The 17102-nt window shown below is 43.9% G+C and overlaps 1 protein-coding gene and 1 pseudogene across 3 annotated transcripts; both read left to right on the forward strand.

Annotated features, from left to right (window-relative positions):
• Positions 1-813: 813 nt before the first annotated feature.
• On the forward strand, positions 814-7942 carry LOC126051342 (uncharacterized; annotated as a pseudogene).
• Positions 7943-10822: 2880 nt separating this feature from the next.
• Positions 10823-16793, forward strand: GMNN (geminin DNA replication inhibitor). 3 transcript variants are annotated; one of them, XM_049830493.1, is made up of 7 exons: positions 10823-10913; positions 11228-11291; positions 13124-13222; positions 13601-13739; positions 14431-14513; positions 14592-14702; positions 16316-16793. In XM_049830493.1, the coding sequence occupies exons 2-7, from the start codon at positions 11235-11237 to the stop codon at positions 16517-16519; spliced, it is 693 nt and encodes a 230-aa protein (XP_049686450.1). In that variant the 5' UTR covers positions 10823-10913; positions 11228-11234; the 3' UTR covers positions 16520-16793. The 3 variants fall into 3 exon arrangements, with proteins under 3 accessions (XP_049686450.1, XP_049686449.1, XP_049686451.1); XM_049830492.1 differs by having other exon boundaries at positions 10840-10933; XM_049830494.1 differs by lacking the exon at positions 10823-10913 and having other exon boundaries at positions 11223-11291; positions 13024-13222.
• The last annotated feature ends 309 nt before the right edge of the window (positions 16794-17102 follow it).

The raw sequence follows: 17102 nt of genomic DNA on the forward strand, positions 1-17102 counted from the left end.
CTTCCCCTATCTGTCTCCCTAATCCTGTTTTTTTATTCCTCCCTCTGTCCTGTAGCCAGTTGCTTAGGACTGGCTGGGCATCAGTCAGTTGGTGGTGAGCAATTGTTTTCATTTGCATTGCTTGTTTTTCTTGGGTTTTATTTTTCAATTGCTTTGTTTGTTAGGGGTTTTTTCCCTCTTACAACTGTTTTTTAAAATATATTTTAAATTATTAAACTGTTTTTATATCAACCCATGAGTGAGTTTCTTACATTTACCCTTCTGATTCTCCCCCCCATCCCACTGTGAGGGAGTGAGTGAGCAGCTGGACAAACTGAAAGAGCAGCACCTTTGTCATAAACCTCCAGCAAGGAACAAATTAAAAGGAAAACCAAACAAATCTGTCATATCAGAACCATCTCCTTGGTCATTTCCCGTTATCAACATTTCCAAAAGCAGCTATTCCAATTCTGAACCATGTCTCTACCCGAAAATTTTTTATGAATGAAAACTGAATTTTGAAAAGGCAGTCCTTGAGAAAGTTTCACTCAAAAACATTAGTATGACAAAAATTGTGTCACAGGCTGTGAGAGGCTGAACTGTGAACTATTTATCTCGAGCCATTTGTCTCTGGGATGGCTTGTTTAAGCAGGACACTCCTCCGGCCGCTGAATGCGATAGGGATGACTATCAGACTATCAGGGCACTGAGGCATCTGGGGAATGCGGAGCCTGCCATGGTCATGAAAAATATGGTCCTTGAGATAACGAACCGGGTTTTGGTGTTGATGAGCGCTTGCACGAACAGTCCGTATGTGCACACATCGGACCGTGCCCTATAAAACCGTGGAGCCAAGCCGTGGGGTGCACCTACCACCGAAGAACTGAAGGCTGAGGACCAAAGGGATGCCGCTGGATCCACGGTGGTGACTATTCTTGCGACCTTATCCCAGGTGCTTGCTTGATTTCTGCCTTTTTCTTCCATCCTTACCCTGTCGCTGCTATTTTCTACTTTTGATAATAAAAGCTGGTTTGGGGTATGCGGCATCTGACCTGGTTTGCGTCTTAATCTCGTTCTTGGGATCATATCGAAACCTTCCCCGACGTTGGATCGGGACATTAAATTGGCATCCCGGAGAGGATCCCCGGAGAGGAGAGTGCCGTCCTGTTCCCCACATACGTGAGACCTCTCAGGAACGTAAGGGGGCGAGCTTGGCTTGTGTTTGTTTAAAAACCTACGTGCTGCCTTCCCCGCTTTAGGCGAGATGAGTGACAGTAAAATTGCCCGTGCGGAGCAAAAAGTTTTGTTTGATTTTTTTGAAAAATATAAAGCACGACCCTCTGTGCCCGGGGTAGACTGGGCTCGGGAAAACTGGTATAACCTGCAGAGCGTTGTCGATCGGGTGGTGGCTTTACGGCAAGTCTCTGGAGTGAGGTCAGGGAAAGGGAAAGCGGTTGTCTGCGCCGTTCTCGGTGCCAGCCTGGCCGCAGCAGTAGAGGCTAGGGATCGCCGCCTCACTGCAGAATCTCAGCTTACTGAGTCCCTCCAAAACCTCGCTCGGTCCCTTCAGGGGCAAGTGGCGGAATTAAAAGAACAGCTCAAAGCAGAAAAGAACGAAGTGAAACGTTTGCAGACTGCTCTTAAGGAGCGGCTCCTTGCGGATGCTGTCCGTGAGGAATTTCCCCCCAGATCAGAAATCGGCTACCCCCTTTACCACCTGCAGGCAGTGAGAGAGTAGAGAAGCTAGAACCGCCTTCATCGCAACCCTTAGTCAAGATTGAGTATATTTACGATGATAAGCAGGACCAGTCCCCCCATGTTACAACTAAAGAGGTCCCCTATACCACCACCGAGTTGGCGAAACTAAAAAAGGAATTTAGCCAAACCCCCAAGGAGTCAGAAACGGAGTATGTGTGGAGAGTATCATTGTCGGGGGGGGACCACGTTCCGTTAAGTGAAAAGGAGGCAGAAGGGTATTGGGGACCAGGAGTGGTTTTAACTACTGGGAATCACCATGCCCCTTGGTCTTTAACCCAACGGGCAGCCTCTTGGGTGGGGGGGTTGAACCCCTTGGAGAGGGGGGATCCCCTCACGATTACAGGCACTGTTCATCAATTAGTGGAGAGTGTGCAGAAGGCGGCTTGTCTGCAAATGATGTATGATCGAAAATTAGAGCCTAGACAGGAGTCCCTGATGCTGATGCTGGTAGATCCCGAGCGAATGACTCCCCTTATAAGGGGGCTCCCCGATTCTTTGAAGCCCATTGGTATACAATTACAAGGAAGGATATAGGTGATGCCCCAGGGTCAGAGAGTCACCACTGCTTTAGAAAGACTCACACCTGATGGCCACCGCTGACCCCCAGGTAGGAAAATGTGGACTTGGGGAGAAGTGGCCCAGGAATTGATTAATTACAGGTGCAATTATGTTCCCGTTAACCTTCCAGCCACCAAAACGGACTCCAGGGGCTTGAGGCAAACAGAAATAAAAGCAGTTCCGTGCCCTGGGAGTGACAAGAGAACAGCCCTCACCAAACAGCTGGGAGGGAGAGACATCCCGAACAAACGCAATAGACTGTGGGCAGAGGGACGGCAGAAGGGGATCCCACATGACATAATGGACGGGCTGCCAACAGACAAATTAGAAAAGTTGGTTACAGGGTGGCAGACGCACTCTCCTTTTAACTCCCCCGTGTGGCCAATACAAAAACCTAATGGCAAGTGGAGATTGACTATAGATTATTGCAGACTTAATGCAAATACTGGTCTGTTGACAGCTGCGGTGCCTAATATTGCTGAGCTTATAACCACAACCCAGGAACGAGCCCACCCGATTATGGCAACAGTGGATGTCAAAGATACAGTTTTTATGGTCTCTCTGCAACCAGAGGACCAAAACCAATTTACATTCACTTGGGAGGGTCAGCAATTTACTTTCACCCAACTCCCACAAGGATATAAGCATTCCCCCACTCTAGCCCATGATGTGTTAGCGCAGGAGCTAGAAGTAGTTCAGACAGAGAAGGAGGTCAGTGTTTACCAATATATCGACGACATTCTTGTGGGAGGGGATGAGACAGAAAAAGTTCAGATAACCTAGGATAATATAATTTCCCACTTATAAAGCTTGGGGCTGAAAATTCCACCAGAGAAAATACAAACACCCTCAAGCAAAGTAAAGTTTTTAAGAGTTTGGTGGAACGAAGGAATGACGTGTTTTCCACCAGACACCCTTTCCTCATTAGATCAGATTAAAATGCCAGATTCAAAAAAGGATTTGAAGCACATACTAGGATTACTTGTGTTTTGGAGAAAACATATCCCTGATTTTTCAATTATTGCAAGACCCCTGTATGACTTGTTGCGAAAACGGGCTCAGTGGGACTGGACTAAGCCCCATGAAGAAGCATTGCATTTGCTAGTGTTGGAAGCGACTGCCCATCAAGCTCTTGGTCCCATTCACCCCACAGACCCCATCCACATTGAATGGGGATTTGCCAAGAGCGGGCTATCAATACATTCATGGCAAAAAGGCCCCGAAGGACCCACTCGACCTATTGGGTTCTATTCTCACAGTTTTAAGGATGCGGAAAGAAGACATACTGCTTGGGAGAAGGGTTTGTTTGTAGTCAGTTTAGCCTTGAGAGAGGCTGAACAGACTATTCGGCAACAGCCTATAGTGCTTAGAGGCCCATTTAAGGTAACCAAAATGGTTTTAGCAGGAACTCCAGCCCCTGACAGGGTGGCTCAGAGAGCCTTAGTGTGGAAATGGTATACCCAGATAGAGCATTATTGTGACATTTTTACAGTGTCTGAGGGAGCTGCCAAGATGTTAACCATTCAAGAAGAGATGAGCCCAGACAGAGAAACACCTGAACTCCCTCCTGTAATACAAGTGGCCCCTCTGCTTTCTGAGCAGTTGCAGGATGTTTGGTTTACCAATGCTTCCTCTAAGTGAGAAGAAAAAACTTGGAAATATCGAGCTGTAGCACTCTGCGTAGACACCAATGAACAAATAATCACTGAAGGGGAAGGTAGGGCTTAAGTAGGGGAATTAGTTGCGGTATGGAGTGTTTTCCAGCGTGAAGCCCAATCTACCTCTCCTGTCTATATCTATACTGACTCCTATGCCGTATTTAAAGGCTCTACTGAATGGCTTCCATTCTGGGAACAGAATGAGTGGGAGGTCAATAGGATACCTGTATGGCAGAAAGAAAGATGGCAAGATATTCTAACCATTGCTAGACAAGGAAAGTTTGGAGTAGCCTGGGTGGCTTCCCACCAACAGGATAACACCCCTGTTAGCCAGTGGAATGGCAAAGCTGACGAATTAGCGCAATTAGCTCCCCTCCAGAACACCACAATAGCAGAAGACTGGGAGCGATTGTTAAAATGGCTGCACGTAAAGAGGAAACACTCAGGGGTTAAAGATCTCTACTGTGAGGCCCAAGCTCGAGGTTGGCCAGATACCAGGGAAGAATGTAAAACTTGTGTGTCTGCCTGTGAACAATGCTGTACCTGCTTAGAAAGACACCCCCTGGAAGGTGACCCCCTACACTGGAGGGAGGGGAAAGGGCTGTGGGAAGCTTGGCAAGTGGACTACATTGGCCCTTTCCGAAAATCAGAAGGAAAGCATTATGTGTTAGTTGGAGTAGAGATAGCGTCAGGGTTAGTCCAAGCCAAAGCATTTGCCAGAGCTACTGGGGAAAACATGGCGAAAGCTTTGAAAGAGTGGTTTGGCACCTTCCCCAAACCATGGTCAATTCAGTTGGATAATGGTTCCCACTTTACTGCTAAAATAGTCCAAGATTGGGCAACCCAGGAAGGAATCTCGTGGGTATGCCATACTCCATATTATCCACAGGCAAACGGAATTGTGGAAAGAACGAATGGCCTACTGAAATGCTTCCTCAAACCACATAAGCCAGGATGGGCCGAATGGCTATGGGATGCAGTGACTACTGTTAACAGTCATTGGGGAGTAAATGGGTGCCTGAAAATTACAGCATTCTGCCCGAAGTCCCCAGCCATTATACCAGCCCTAGATGGCCTGGGTCATCCCAGAAATCCATCGCATTTCCCAGGCCAACCAGTCTTAGTTGAACTCCCCATGGTGGGGGGCTGTACCCCTGGTACTGGAAACCCCAATGAATAAATATGCTTGGAAAGCAAAAGATGCTTATGGAAAAGAACATAAGATCAACACCAGGTGGATTATTCCATCCTTCTAATAACAACTTGTTTCCGGTTCCTTAGAACGAACCGAGTCTGCTTTTTCTTTTCTCTTTCAGGTGAAGACTCTGGAGCCTGCTTGAAGGAACATGTGAAGCTGTTGATTATCTGTGTGGTTTTGTTGGTGATTGTTTTGTTAATATTTATAGGATGTTTGGCATACCACCGCAGATGTTGTTTTGGTCAACCCTTGTTGCTGCCTTTAATATTTGGGGGAACTCTTGCCCGCCCCCCCCCTCCCCCCGGCCCTTTTTTGACTTGTCATGGCAAAATGAATTTATTGTTTTAGGCCAGCAAGTGGCCAACGCTTTTAATCTGACTAACTGTTGGGTATGTGGTGGGCCCTTAGGTTTGGAAAGCTGGCCACGGACTGCTGTCCCTATTTCCCCGAAATGGTTAATGAGTAATTACAGTGAGGTCAGAAAGGATTCTTACTGGGGTGAAGACACACAGCCCTGGACAATACGATACCCAGTCCAAGGCGAATATTGCTTGAGCTGAACACAGAAAGATGGTGTCCCTGTAGGAAATAGCAAGTGCAACTGGACCTATACTTACAGCAGCCATTGCCTCACTGATGGTTGTAGACCAGTTGATTGTTCAAACCACAGGGCAACCACGTCCTTGCCAGAAAGGGATGACCAGGCATATTGTTGCCTCTTGAGCTCCAGTTCTCCAAATTTTGTACCTTGCTGGCCCAAATGGAGTTGGGTGAGTCAAACAGGGCACAGAAAACAGTTTGCCAATTTTTGGTCTTCCACTGATCAGTCTAATAACCGTCTTAATGTTACCTGCTTTTGGCACTGCGGTTCTGGTGCCTGGAAATGCAAATTCACTGATAAAACATATTCTTGGCTCCCTGACGGGACTCAGATTTGGTGGTCAAGTGATAATAAAGACCACTGTCAGGGACATTTGAGCATAGGTCCAGATGAACTTCCTATCTGTTGGGGCACCACGGAGGAGGTAGAAAAAACCGTGGACAGGTTGTTGATGAATGGTCCATCACATCATCCTCTAGGAGTAGGTAATACAACATATTTCCAGTCACCACAGACGCCCACCGGTTTGTTTGAAAATGGTACCCTAGCCTTAAAGGGCCACTATTGGGTGTGTGGCCAACATGCCTACAAACTGTTACCAGCAAATTGGACTGGAGTGTGTTATGTGGGGGTAATTTGCCCCTTTTTTTTTCTGCTCCTGAAGGTGACAGACTGGCTGTTAAGGTATATGATGATCTCAATCAATATCGGCAGTCCACTGATACTTCCATAGCAGGTGGAAGTCGTCAAACCTGGGGCAAAGATGAGTGTGGACCCCTCAACGTATCGTACAACATTATGGACCTGCCACCTGGAACCCCAACGAGTGGGTTAGCGGTGCTCGAGAACCTACCTATAATTTAAATTGCATTATTTGGTTACAAGCCATTCTAGAGATCATTACTAATGAGACAGCCCATGCCCTTGATCTACTGGTGGATCAAGCCACACAAATGCAAACAGCAATATTACAGCATCGCATGGTTCTCAACTACCTGCTAGCCAAAGAAGGAGTTGTTTGTGGTAAACTAAATGATTCTAACTGTTGCTTAAAAACTGATGACAGTGGGAAAATTGTTAAACAAATTACTGTGGGAATACAAAAGCTGGCCCATGTTCCTGTCCAGACACGAAAAGGCTGGTACATTGATATGTTTCCCTGGCTCCCTGGTGGTCCATGGGTTAAGCGAATCCTATTCTACTTGTTATGTGGTTTTGCCATGTTGTTGTTTTTACCATGTATCATTCCATGTTTTATACAATTGACTCAACCTGTTGTAACTAATATGCAATTTGTAACTACTGTTTCACCTGACAGTGTTAAACAAATATGTGCTGTGCGTCAAACCATGCCATTGGTAGTATGGATTATATGAAATGCTCTTTTCTGGCCTTTTCTACATAACTATCTTTTCTCAAAACCACCATGGGACCTGAAGCAATCTTTGAATCATGGGACGGTGTGAGAGACTGAACTGTGAACTATTTACCTCGAGCCATTTGTCTCTGGGATGGCTTGTTTAAGCAGGACACTCCTCTGGCCGCTGAATGTGATGAGGACGACTATCAGGGCACTGAGGCACCCGAGGAGGAGTGGGGCTGGGGCCGCCCGAAGCATGCGGGAACAAGGAGACTGCCATTGTCATGGAAACCGTGCTCCTTGACATAACGTACGGGTTTCTGGTGTTGATCACGTGAAGGTTGTGTGATAGATGAAACCTACAGTGCGTGAACAGTCCGTATGTGCCCGCATCGGACCGTGCCCTATAAAAAACTATGGAGCCAAGCCATGGGGTGCACCCACCACCGAAGAACTGAAAGCTGAGGACCAACAGGACACCGCTGGATCCATGGTGGTGACTATTCTTGCAACCCTATCCCAAGTGCTTGCTTGATTTCTGCCTTTTTCTTCCATTCTATCCTATCGCTATTATTTTCTACTTTTGATACTTTTGATAATAAAAGCTAGTTTGGGTATATGGTATTTGACCTCATTTGTGTCTTAATCTCGCTCTTGGGATCATATCGAAACCTTCCCCGACATTGGATCAGGACACAGACACATTGTCTTTTATGTATATAAACCTATGCATGCATATAATTTAAATATTTTTGTATAATGTATTTTATATTGCATATTTATATTGCTATATAACAATAAATAAAACATAAAAATAGGAGGGTTTTGATACTGTGTTTATGTACACGTTACCTGTATCCTGATCCCTCTGAAAGGACACTTAATGCTTTATATGTATGTTTGACCAGAGTTCAGCATATCAGCTTGTGTTTTGGAATATGGAAATTTCAAATTTTCTCCTAGAATCAACAAGAATTAAATTAACTTAAGAGCATGAACTTTTTTTTTAGTACTGTAACAGAACCTTAGTGATTTAGATAGACATTTCTGCATGTGTTATTTTCTTAATAGAAGACAAAGCTTACTGAGGTTACAGCTTACTGATGACACTATATTATTCAAGATAATAGGAACAGCTGACTGAAAAACTGCAGAAGGGCATTATGGAATTGAGTAACTGGCAAATACAGCAGTCGATGAAATTCAATGTAGATAACATACGTAGGAAAAAAAATCTTAATTTCACATATTGAACAACAGACTTTGAACTGACCATCATTCAAGAATAAGATCAAATCAAATAATTAAGTTTGGAAAAGACCTCTAAGATCATCAAATCCAATCATCAACCCAACACCACCACGGTCACTAAACCATGTCCTGAAGTGCCACGTCTACACAGTTTTTGAACAGCTCCAGGGATGGTGACTTTACCACTTCCCTGGGCAACCTGTTGCAATGCCTCACAATCTTTTCAGTAAAGAAATTTTTCCTAATATCCAATCTAAACCTCCCCTGCCACAACTTGATGCCATTTCCTTGTCTTTTCTCCAGCCACCTGACAGAAGAGACCAACACCCACCTCACTACAACCTCCTTTCAGGTAGTTGTAGAGAGTGATAAGGTCTCCCCTCAGCCTCCTTTTCTCCAGACTAAAGAACTCCAGTTCCCTCAGCTGCTCCTGATAAGACTTGTGCTCCAGGTCCCTCACCAACTTATCTGGACACACTCCATCACCTCAATGTCTGTCTTGGAGTGAGGGGCCCAAAACTGAACAGAGGACTTGAGGTGCGGCCTCACCCGTGCCGAGTACAGGGAAACAATCACCTCCCTGCTCCTGCTGGCCACACTATTTCTGATACAGGCCAGGATGCCATTGGCCTTCTTGGCCACCTGGGCACACTGCCGGCTCATATTCAGCTGGCTGTCGACCAGCACCCCCAGGTCCTTTTCTGCCGGGCAGCTTTCCAGCCCCTCTTCCCCAAGCCTGTAGCGCTGCATGGGCTTGTTGTGACCCAAGTGCAGGACCCGACAGCACTGAGACTTGTTGAACCTCATAAAGTTGGCCTTGGCCCATTGATCCAGCCTGTCCAGATCCCTCTGTAAAGCCTTCCTACCCTTGAGCAGATCGACCCTGCCTCCCAGCTTGGTGTTGTCTGCAAACTTACTGAGGGTGCCTTTGACTCAGATCTCAGAGTTATGACAGACATTTCCACAAGAATCTCAGCTCAATGTTCAGCAGTGGTTAAAAAGGCAAACAAAACAGCATACAGTTCACAAAGAGCAGAAAGATGGAACAGCTTTCATGCAAGGGATGGCTATGTAGACTTGGAAGAGAGAACTGGAGGGTAATCTGCCTCTTCCTGTGCAAGGACTGAGGCTGTCAAATGAAGCTATCAGAATGGGATTCAAAACAAAAAAAGAAAAGGAGGGGGTTCTTCAGACAATGGCTATTTGATCTGTAGAAGTACTTGGCAAAGGATATTGTGGACAATGAAAGTTTAAATGGGTCAATGGGAGACTGAACAAGTTCATGCAAGAGAGATCAGCTTTATTTCCTTATCCTTGTTTAAAGATTTCTTAATTCATCATTTTTTATGTTCTGCCTTTCTTTCATCGGACCATGACATTCCCCTTAAGACATTCTCCTAAGTGCCATACAGTTTCTTTCCAAATAGAAAACTGACAGATGGGCACAGTAAATAAATACTTCTCTGTAATTATCCTAATTTCTAATAGCTCCATCATGTTGCCTGGAATAAATGCTGATAGCTGCTCTAAGCTAGCTGAGACCTTTATTGCAAAGAATGTGTCCTTAACTCTACAAACATTTACTCACAATCCACAGAAGACACCATTAGCATAAATAAAAGACAAACATGAAAATATTTGCAGGAACGTACTTGTAAAGTGGCCTCTAACAAACTTAACAGCATACCTTATTGTATGCATAATTAATGGCAAGTTGCAGTCTGTATCATATGTAAAATTGTTGTTGTGTATCAGGTTTTGTGGCTTAAGCGTGTTAGTTTTCTTCCCCAGTTTTGCAGATTGCACTGTATTTAGACAGGAGTGATAACAATAAAGTGGATACGTGATTAAATTTGGTTTGATACAACGTCTTTATAAACTACAACAAATAATGGGATTGAGGAAGCAGCCAGAGACACTTTGTACCCAGTTTCAAGCTCCAGGGAGATTCCAAATGTGGAAGCAGCAGACTTCCCACGCGATGCTGCAATAGCCAAGATGAGCCCCAGGCAATGCTCGGGCGTTTCATTTCCTACAGCTTCCGTTCCGATGACGCCAGCCACGGGGCAGAGTGCACCACACAGGCCTGTGCCCTCCCCCCTCACTCCCCGAGGCAACTGGCAGGGCCAGGATGGGTAAGTTCATGGCTGAGGTGTCTCATATCCCAGTGCTGTAGTCTTGAGTTTTCCTCTCACCTTCCACAAGATGAAAAGCTCTCCCCGGACCACCTACAGAAGCACTTTGCCCTACCTCCTGCGGGTCTTGGACCCCTCAGGCCCCCAAGGCCCCCCACAGCCCCTCCACAGCCCCCTCAGGCCGCCCTCCCTGCCGCTCCCCTCAGAGCCCCGTCCTCCCGCCAACGGCCCTCGGGGCGTGGCTCCGCCGGCGGGACGGCAGAGGCGTGGCCCTGCGATTGGCTGGGAGAGCGGCCGGCGGATCACGTGTTTCCCCCCCCCCCCCTCCGCGCTCCTTATAGCCGCAGGGCGGGCGGGTTGAAGGGGGGCTGGCTGGGTGCGCGCGCTAGCGGGAGGTGAACGGCGGCGGCTGGAGGTGAACGGCAGCGGCTGGAGGTGAGTGGGGGGGCTCGCGCGTTTGGGTCTTGGCGGGCTCCTGCCTCGCTTCCCCATTGGCCACGCCGGCGAGCGAGGAGGGGCGCGCGCTGGCGGGAGCGGGAGGGTACTTGCCCCCCCCCCCCCCCCCCCCCCCCCCCCGCCATCTTGGGTGTGCGTGTGTGGTAGACACCCCCCAACCCCCGCCACCACCACTATCATAGAAGTCGATAAGCTGAAATTGCAATTGAGTGAGCCTGAACTTCAGTTGCAGCCGGCTGTTATTATTTTTTTACTTTTTTTTTTTTTTTGCAGTGATCCTATGAATTCCAAGATGAGACAGAAACTGAACGCGGAGAAATCATCAGGATCTTTGCAGGTATAGCCTTTAAAGTCTTAAAACTAGAATATGGGAGCCGATAAGGGAAAGGAAATAGAAGATGAAATTTATCAAGGGTATCTCAAATGCAGAATTTGCTTTGTTGTGAGGCTTGCACTCTTGCACTGAGTTCTCTAGGAAATGGTCCCTCTGACACAAGTTTTACATCCACTGACAGAATACAAAGGAATCTGTTGCAATGTGCTTCCACCTGGCTTATGTCCTGTTGGCTTGAGTAACCTCCTGGCAGGCAGCGTGGCTTGGGAACAATCTGTCCTGCCTGGGCATATGTGCTTATGACTACTTTTTTTCTTACTGCTCACCAGGTCTGTTTTACTTTGACACTGAGCTTGCTGTCCTTGTGACACCTTTTTTTTTTTTACGTGCTGGCTACCTGCCTTAGTTTGATTACTGAATCACTCTGGCTACTAAGGGATTGTAGAGTAGGTTCTGTAGCCTCTCCTTTATAGGGATGAACTTGATAAGAGCTAAATCTGTCTTGAGCATGGTTTAACTGAAGTATTCATGTAGGCAGTTCTGTTTCTGCAGTCACCCCCATGAACCATAGTTGCCTTGGAATGGTGGGAATGTGTAAAGGAGTTAAGTTTTTAGGAGGTGACTGGTAAGAAGTTACTACAGTTTATACCTATTCCAGTCTTGTTACAAGACTTTTGTTAAACCATTTAATGTAGGCCCTAACCGGAATTATACAAATACCATATAAAATAGAGGCTAGTAGCCCTTTATCATGAGGTGTAGTGATTGTGATGAAAATTTCTGGTATTAATGAAAATTGCCAGTTGATAAGTCTGACTTATATACACGGTAATCTTGTCCTGTAGTGGCTCTAGGGTATAAATGCCTCAGTGTGGCTTTTTGCACTTTCAGTGGGTTAACTCGAGTATTAGTCAATAATTTCTTGGCAGAGTATGCTTAACTCTAACCTTTAATAGCAGCAAGCAGTGTCTGACACACAGAGTGATTCTTGTTCCCACAGCAGTTAGTGTTTGTCCTTTACTTCAACAGTAGGATAATTGGTGGCAGAAACTACCGTGGGAAGGCGAACTCTAGTCATGTGAAGTACAGTGTGAATCAGTAACTTTCTCACGCTGGTGTGGCATTGTATTCTGGCTATTCTTGCTTGGTTGTCTGCCACTGTTTGCTATGCCATGGTGGCAGTGTAACCAACCCAATCAGAAAGGTTTAATGCAGTAAATGGGTACTTATGCATGGCAGGAAAGGTGATAAACATACTGTTTATACAAAACAATAGCCTGTCTGGATCGAAGCAAGAAAGCTTTAGATCCATTTTAATGGATAATTGAAGCAACACATCTGTTTAAATGAGCACCACTTGAGGGTGTGTTCACAGGTAACAAAACCCAGGTACTGCCTGAAGTGATATGTGTAATTTTTTTACCATATGACCTTGCAATTGCAGTCACTTTTGTCTCTGTCCACCAAAATCTAATACTGCTGTTGTCAAAAATAGAACTTTGAGAGCTTCAGCTAAAGTTTACGCGCATCACTGCACTGTAACTGGCCTTGAAATCTAGTCAGAGTATTTCTGCTGTAAGACCTGTTGAGGTTCCTTTATGAAGGGTGTAAGAGTTTTCTAAGAGGGACTGAACATAACTTCACGTGACTAAGATCCATCCCTGCTACAAATAACTAGATCCCATTCTTTACACAAGCCTTAACATAGTCTAAAGTATCATCTTTTGTCTTGAAGATGAACCATGGGTTATCTTAATGGAAGCATGACAAATTCCTAAGTTTCAGTTCATATGGAGAAGATTGGCAATCATCTGAAGCCATATTTGTGTTTTCAGAAGTACCTCACAGATACCACATGCAGTGCTTCCCCAAGACGGACTCTTAAAATGATTCAGCCTTCAGCAACAGGTTGCCTGGTTGGCAGACATAATGAGGTATGAATTCAAAGATAACCTGTAGATGTGTAATTATTTCTACTTGTAGTGAAGTGTAATTATTTCTGCTCTTAGTGAAATGCTTGAGCTTTTAACTGAAAACTAATATATTTGTGTGACATAACTTAAGCTTACTATTGTTTTATTAATAAACAATATTAAAAGCCAGGAATTTCTGAGTACGTCAGGAAAATGAGATTTTTTTTTTGTTAAATCTATGGGTATCAAGGAAGATGTCTGCAAACTAGAACTATAATGTGAAGAAAGCGGAGCTTATGAAGACTTATTTGCAGTCATGAGTGAGCAGACTTACAAGTATGTATTTTTAAAAAAGCTGAAATGTTGCTCTGAAGTTAAACTTGCTTGTGTTTTATGCAGAAGAAATCTTCAGTCAAAAGGAAACTCTGGAATAACAAGTTCACCTCAAAGGCTTGTAAAGCTGAGGGGTCTGTGGACAAGGAGCAAGAAAATGGGAATATGAATGATGTCATTCAAGCTGTAGATCTCATGATAAAAGGTATATGGTAATTCCTGAAGTGTTTTCTTGCACTTAAAATGCTATGCTGGCATTGGAACATAACTTGAAACATGGTTCCTTTGTCAGTTAGATAAGGGCTTTGTGGGGTTTTTTAATGCTTAGCAGGAATTAATGATACTTATCTTCTATAGTGTAGTAAATACAGTATAGATATCTAATGTTTAAGAATGAGTTTATCCTAACCAGTAGCTGAGAACCACTGTGTGCAAGCAGTGTTAAGTCCTATAGTTTGTTACTTTGCCTTGGCTATGAGCTTTTGAGTGACTAATAATTGGTTTGAAATGAAGCCCTGTTTTGGCATAGTGTGCTGTGTGTGCAGTTTCTCAGAACCATTAAGCCCAATGTGGACAGTGACTTGGGAGTAAGACTTCTGTCTTCCACAAAGTACACATTAAGACTGACATTTGCAAATGTGACCATCTGGCAAAGCCTGCTGCCATGCTTGAGGCAGCTTCTTGACTCTACCTGTATAGCCATTAATACAGTGTAGGAACTCTGTTTTCTGTAAGCTTATGTCTCTAGTTGTAAGTTTAGAACTAATCTCTGGGAAAACTCTATATAGGGTGAGTTCTTATCACAGTTTATAGAACACTTGTATACAAGTTGGATATCTTAAGGTGATCTTAAGAATCCAGTCTTAGCACAGACTTACTGTAGCTTCTTACTTCAGGAAGTCCTTCATCTCAGTATTGGAAAGAAGTGGCTGAAGAAAGGAGGAAGGCTCTGTATGAAGTGCTTCAGGAAAATGAAAAGGTAGCTAGTGAAAGATAACTAACTTCTTTACCACTGGCTGTTGTCTTCCTGTTTTAACATTTTGTTATTTGAACTCAGTTGCACAAAGAAATCGAACAGAAAGATGGTGAAATTGCCCGCCTAAAAGAAGAAAATGAAGAGCTAATGTCCCTTGCTGAACATGTGCATTATATGACCAGCATGATTGAGGTACTTAAAGGAATTTTCAGTTAATGTTGTAGAATGAAAAAGTGAGAAACCAGCAAAGGTATTTTTAATGAATCATGACTTCTGCTTTGTATGCTTACACAAGTCTTAAAATTAAATTACTGTCTGACTTGTTTCCTGTGGGATTGCTCTAATCCAGGGGCATAAAGCCCCTTCCAGGGGATGAGTTTTTCCACCTTGGAACCCACAGAAATAATGAGGAAGTACTAAGAGTGATGTTTTCTGAGGGGGAGATTGAACCTGTTGTCTTGACAGAACAGGCTTTGCATGTTAGATATTGTGACAAGGGAAGGAAGTATTCATTTTCACTTTTCTGAGATGACATGAAGTGTTTGTACTGGCTGTGTCCTTTGAGGAACTAAACTTGAAACAGGGACACTAAGTAGAACAGTGAGAGGGAGAAAGGAGCACCTATGCTCTTTAAAGTCAAGGTTTCACTGAGGAATTACCAGTTTCATGGCCTAAAAGGGGCTAATGCACAATGTCTGTAGGGTTCATAAACTTGTAAATTTCAAAACAGCTTCCTCAGATAATCCCTTGGGGACAGGTAGTTGTGTCACTGATTCCATGAGTCTTCTACTGGGAATAGATTGTCTGTAACAGTTTCTGAAGCTGTGATAAATATATAGCCATGGAACCTTGATACTAAAATTATCAGCTAGGTTGTTTTGTAGGGATTGAGCTCTCAACTAGAATATGAAGCTGTGTGCCTGATAAATATTTTCGTTCTCTGATTAGACTGGGGAGGTGGAAACAAAATGGAAGATTATAGCAAGTAACTTGGTTAATCAAGAAGTAAACTTGATCAAGTTAATTTTCAGTTAGTGTAGTTATTTAGAACAGTCTTGAGAGACTCCACTAATTTGCCACACTTGAATTTTTTTTTGTATTCAGGGGGTGCTCTTGTTAGTGATAAGCCCACAGGCAGAAAATAAATGACTTAAGGACTTAAACAACTAGTGTAGTTGGAAACCTCTCTGCAGTTCCTCAACAGTTAAGTTCGCTTATTAGTTGTAAGCTGCTTACTTCTGAGGCTTTAATGAGCCTTAAGTGATATATCAAACAACCAGAAGCCTCAAAAGTAGCCTTTTACAGTCCTGTTTTTCTTCCTTAGATCAGGTTAGGTGAGGAACTTTTAGTTTGATCATCAAGTGCTAGAAACTGCTGGGTCTTCTTGACTTAATGTAGCTTCATTATATCTGACTAAATGTTATGAACCTAACCTGTTGTATAGTGATTTTTCTAAAATTAAACCTATACAGTACTACAGTAATATTTAACTTGGGAGCTGTTTCCCATATTTTAGGTTGCCTAAGATAAAACCTGTCCTACTGTATTGGGTCAACCCACCACACCTACTGAAGAACCTAAGGAAGACTTAACAGTCAACAAAGCAGATGTGGTCTGTGAGTTAGAGGTAGCAATTTGAGTTGAACTCAAGTGTCTAAGATTTTTGTGACTGAGGAGTGTTTTAATTATATCAACAACCTCCAAATGAAGATAACTAGTTTGTTTAATTCAATATGCACAATCTTATTTCACTGGCTAATTAAGTAGAAAAAGTATTAAGTTCATTATCTTCTGTTTCTTTCTAGAGGCTAACTGGGCAAGCACCTGATGATCTTGAGACACTGAAGAGTCTGGCTCTAGAGGAATCCAAACAAGAAAATGAAGAACTTAACTGTGGAGATGATGCAGACAGCACTCCTGAAGAAGGGCCATCACAAGTATCATGCGGCTTAAGGGAGAGTGTATTGGATCTTGCTTCAAAGGAAGCAAGTGACTTGCAACTGGAATGACAACCTTTAAATAGGCTTATGTATGTGGCTTTTAATTGCAGACTTCATCTTGAAAGGATATATTAAAACTTCTCAGGTATAGAAACTTTTGTGGACAGATGTTGGTTTTTAACTGGAATTATGTAGCAGTGGGAGTATCTGGATACTGCGTAGAAAACTTACTACAGGCTGCTCTTAGTTGCTTGTATAAAATGCAAATACTGTGTATTTCAAACTGTTGTGTAAATATCTTATCAGTTGGTCTGACATGATACATGCAAATTGATGAATAAATCTTTGCCTTACCAAAATAGCCTCTTGTTTTGAGTGGGGAATGGCTAGTTCTAGGTTTAAGTCAATTGTGACTAGTGTAGATGGAAGCTTTCAAATTTTGTAGGGAGTGCCTGGGCAGTTTTTAACTCCTTAGGTTTCCAGAATTCTGGAGAGTGGAGTGGGTTTGGTGGATAGGGGTGCGCTGTTGATGAGGTTCAGAAAGTCAAGAATGGGTAATGAAAGTCAGGGTTGTGGGTTTGGTTTTTTTAATAATTCCCTCTGTCTTCTTTTAAAAGAGCTTTTTCCAAGATGTACAGATGAGAGCTTATAT

Source organism: Accipiter gentilis, chromosome 27 (assembly GCF_929443795.1).
Source record: "Accipiter gentilis chromosome 27, bAccGen1.1, whole genome shotgun sequence".
Taxonomy (NCBI): Eukaryota; Metazoa; Chordata; class Aves; order Accipitriformes; family Accipitridae; genus Astur; species Astur gentilis.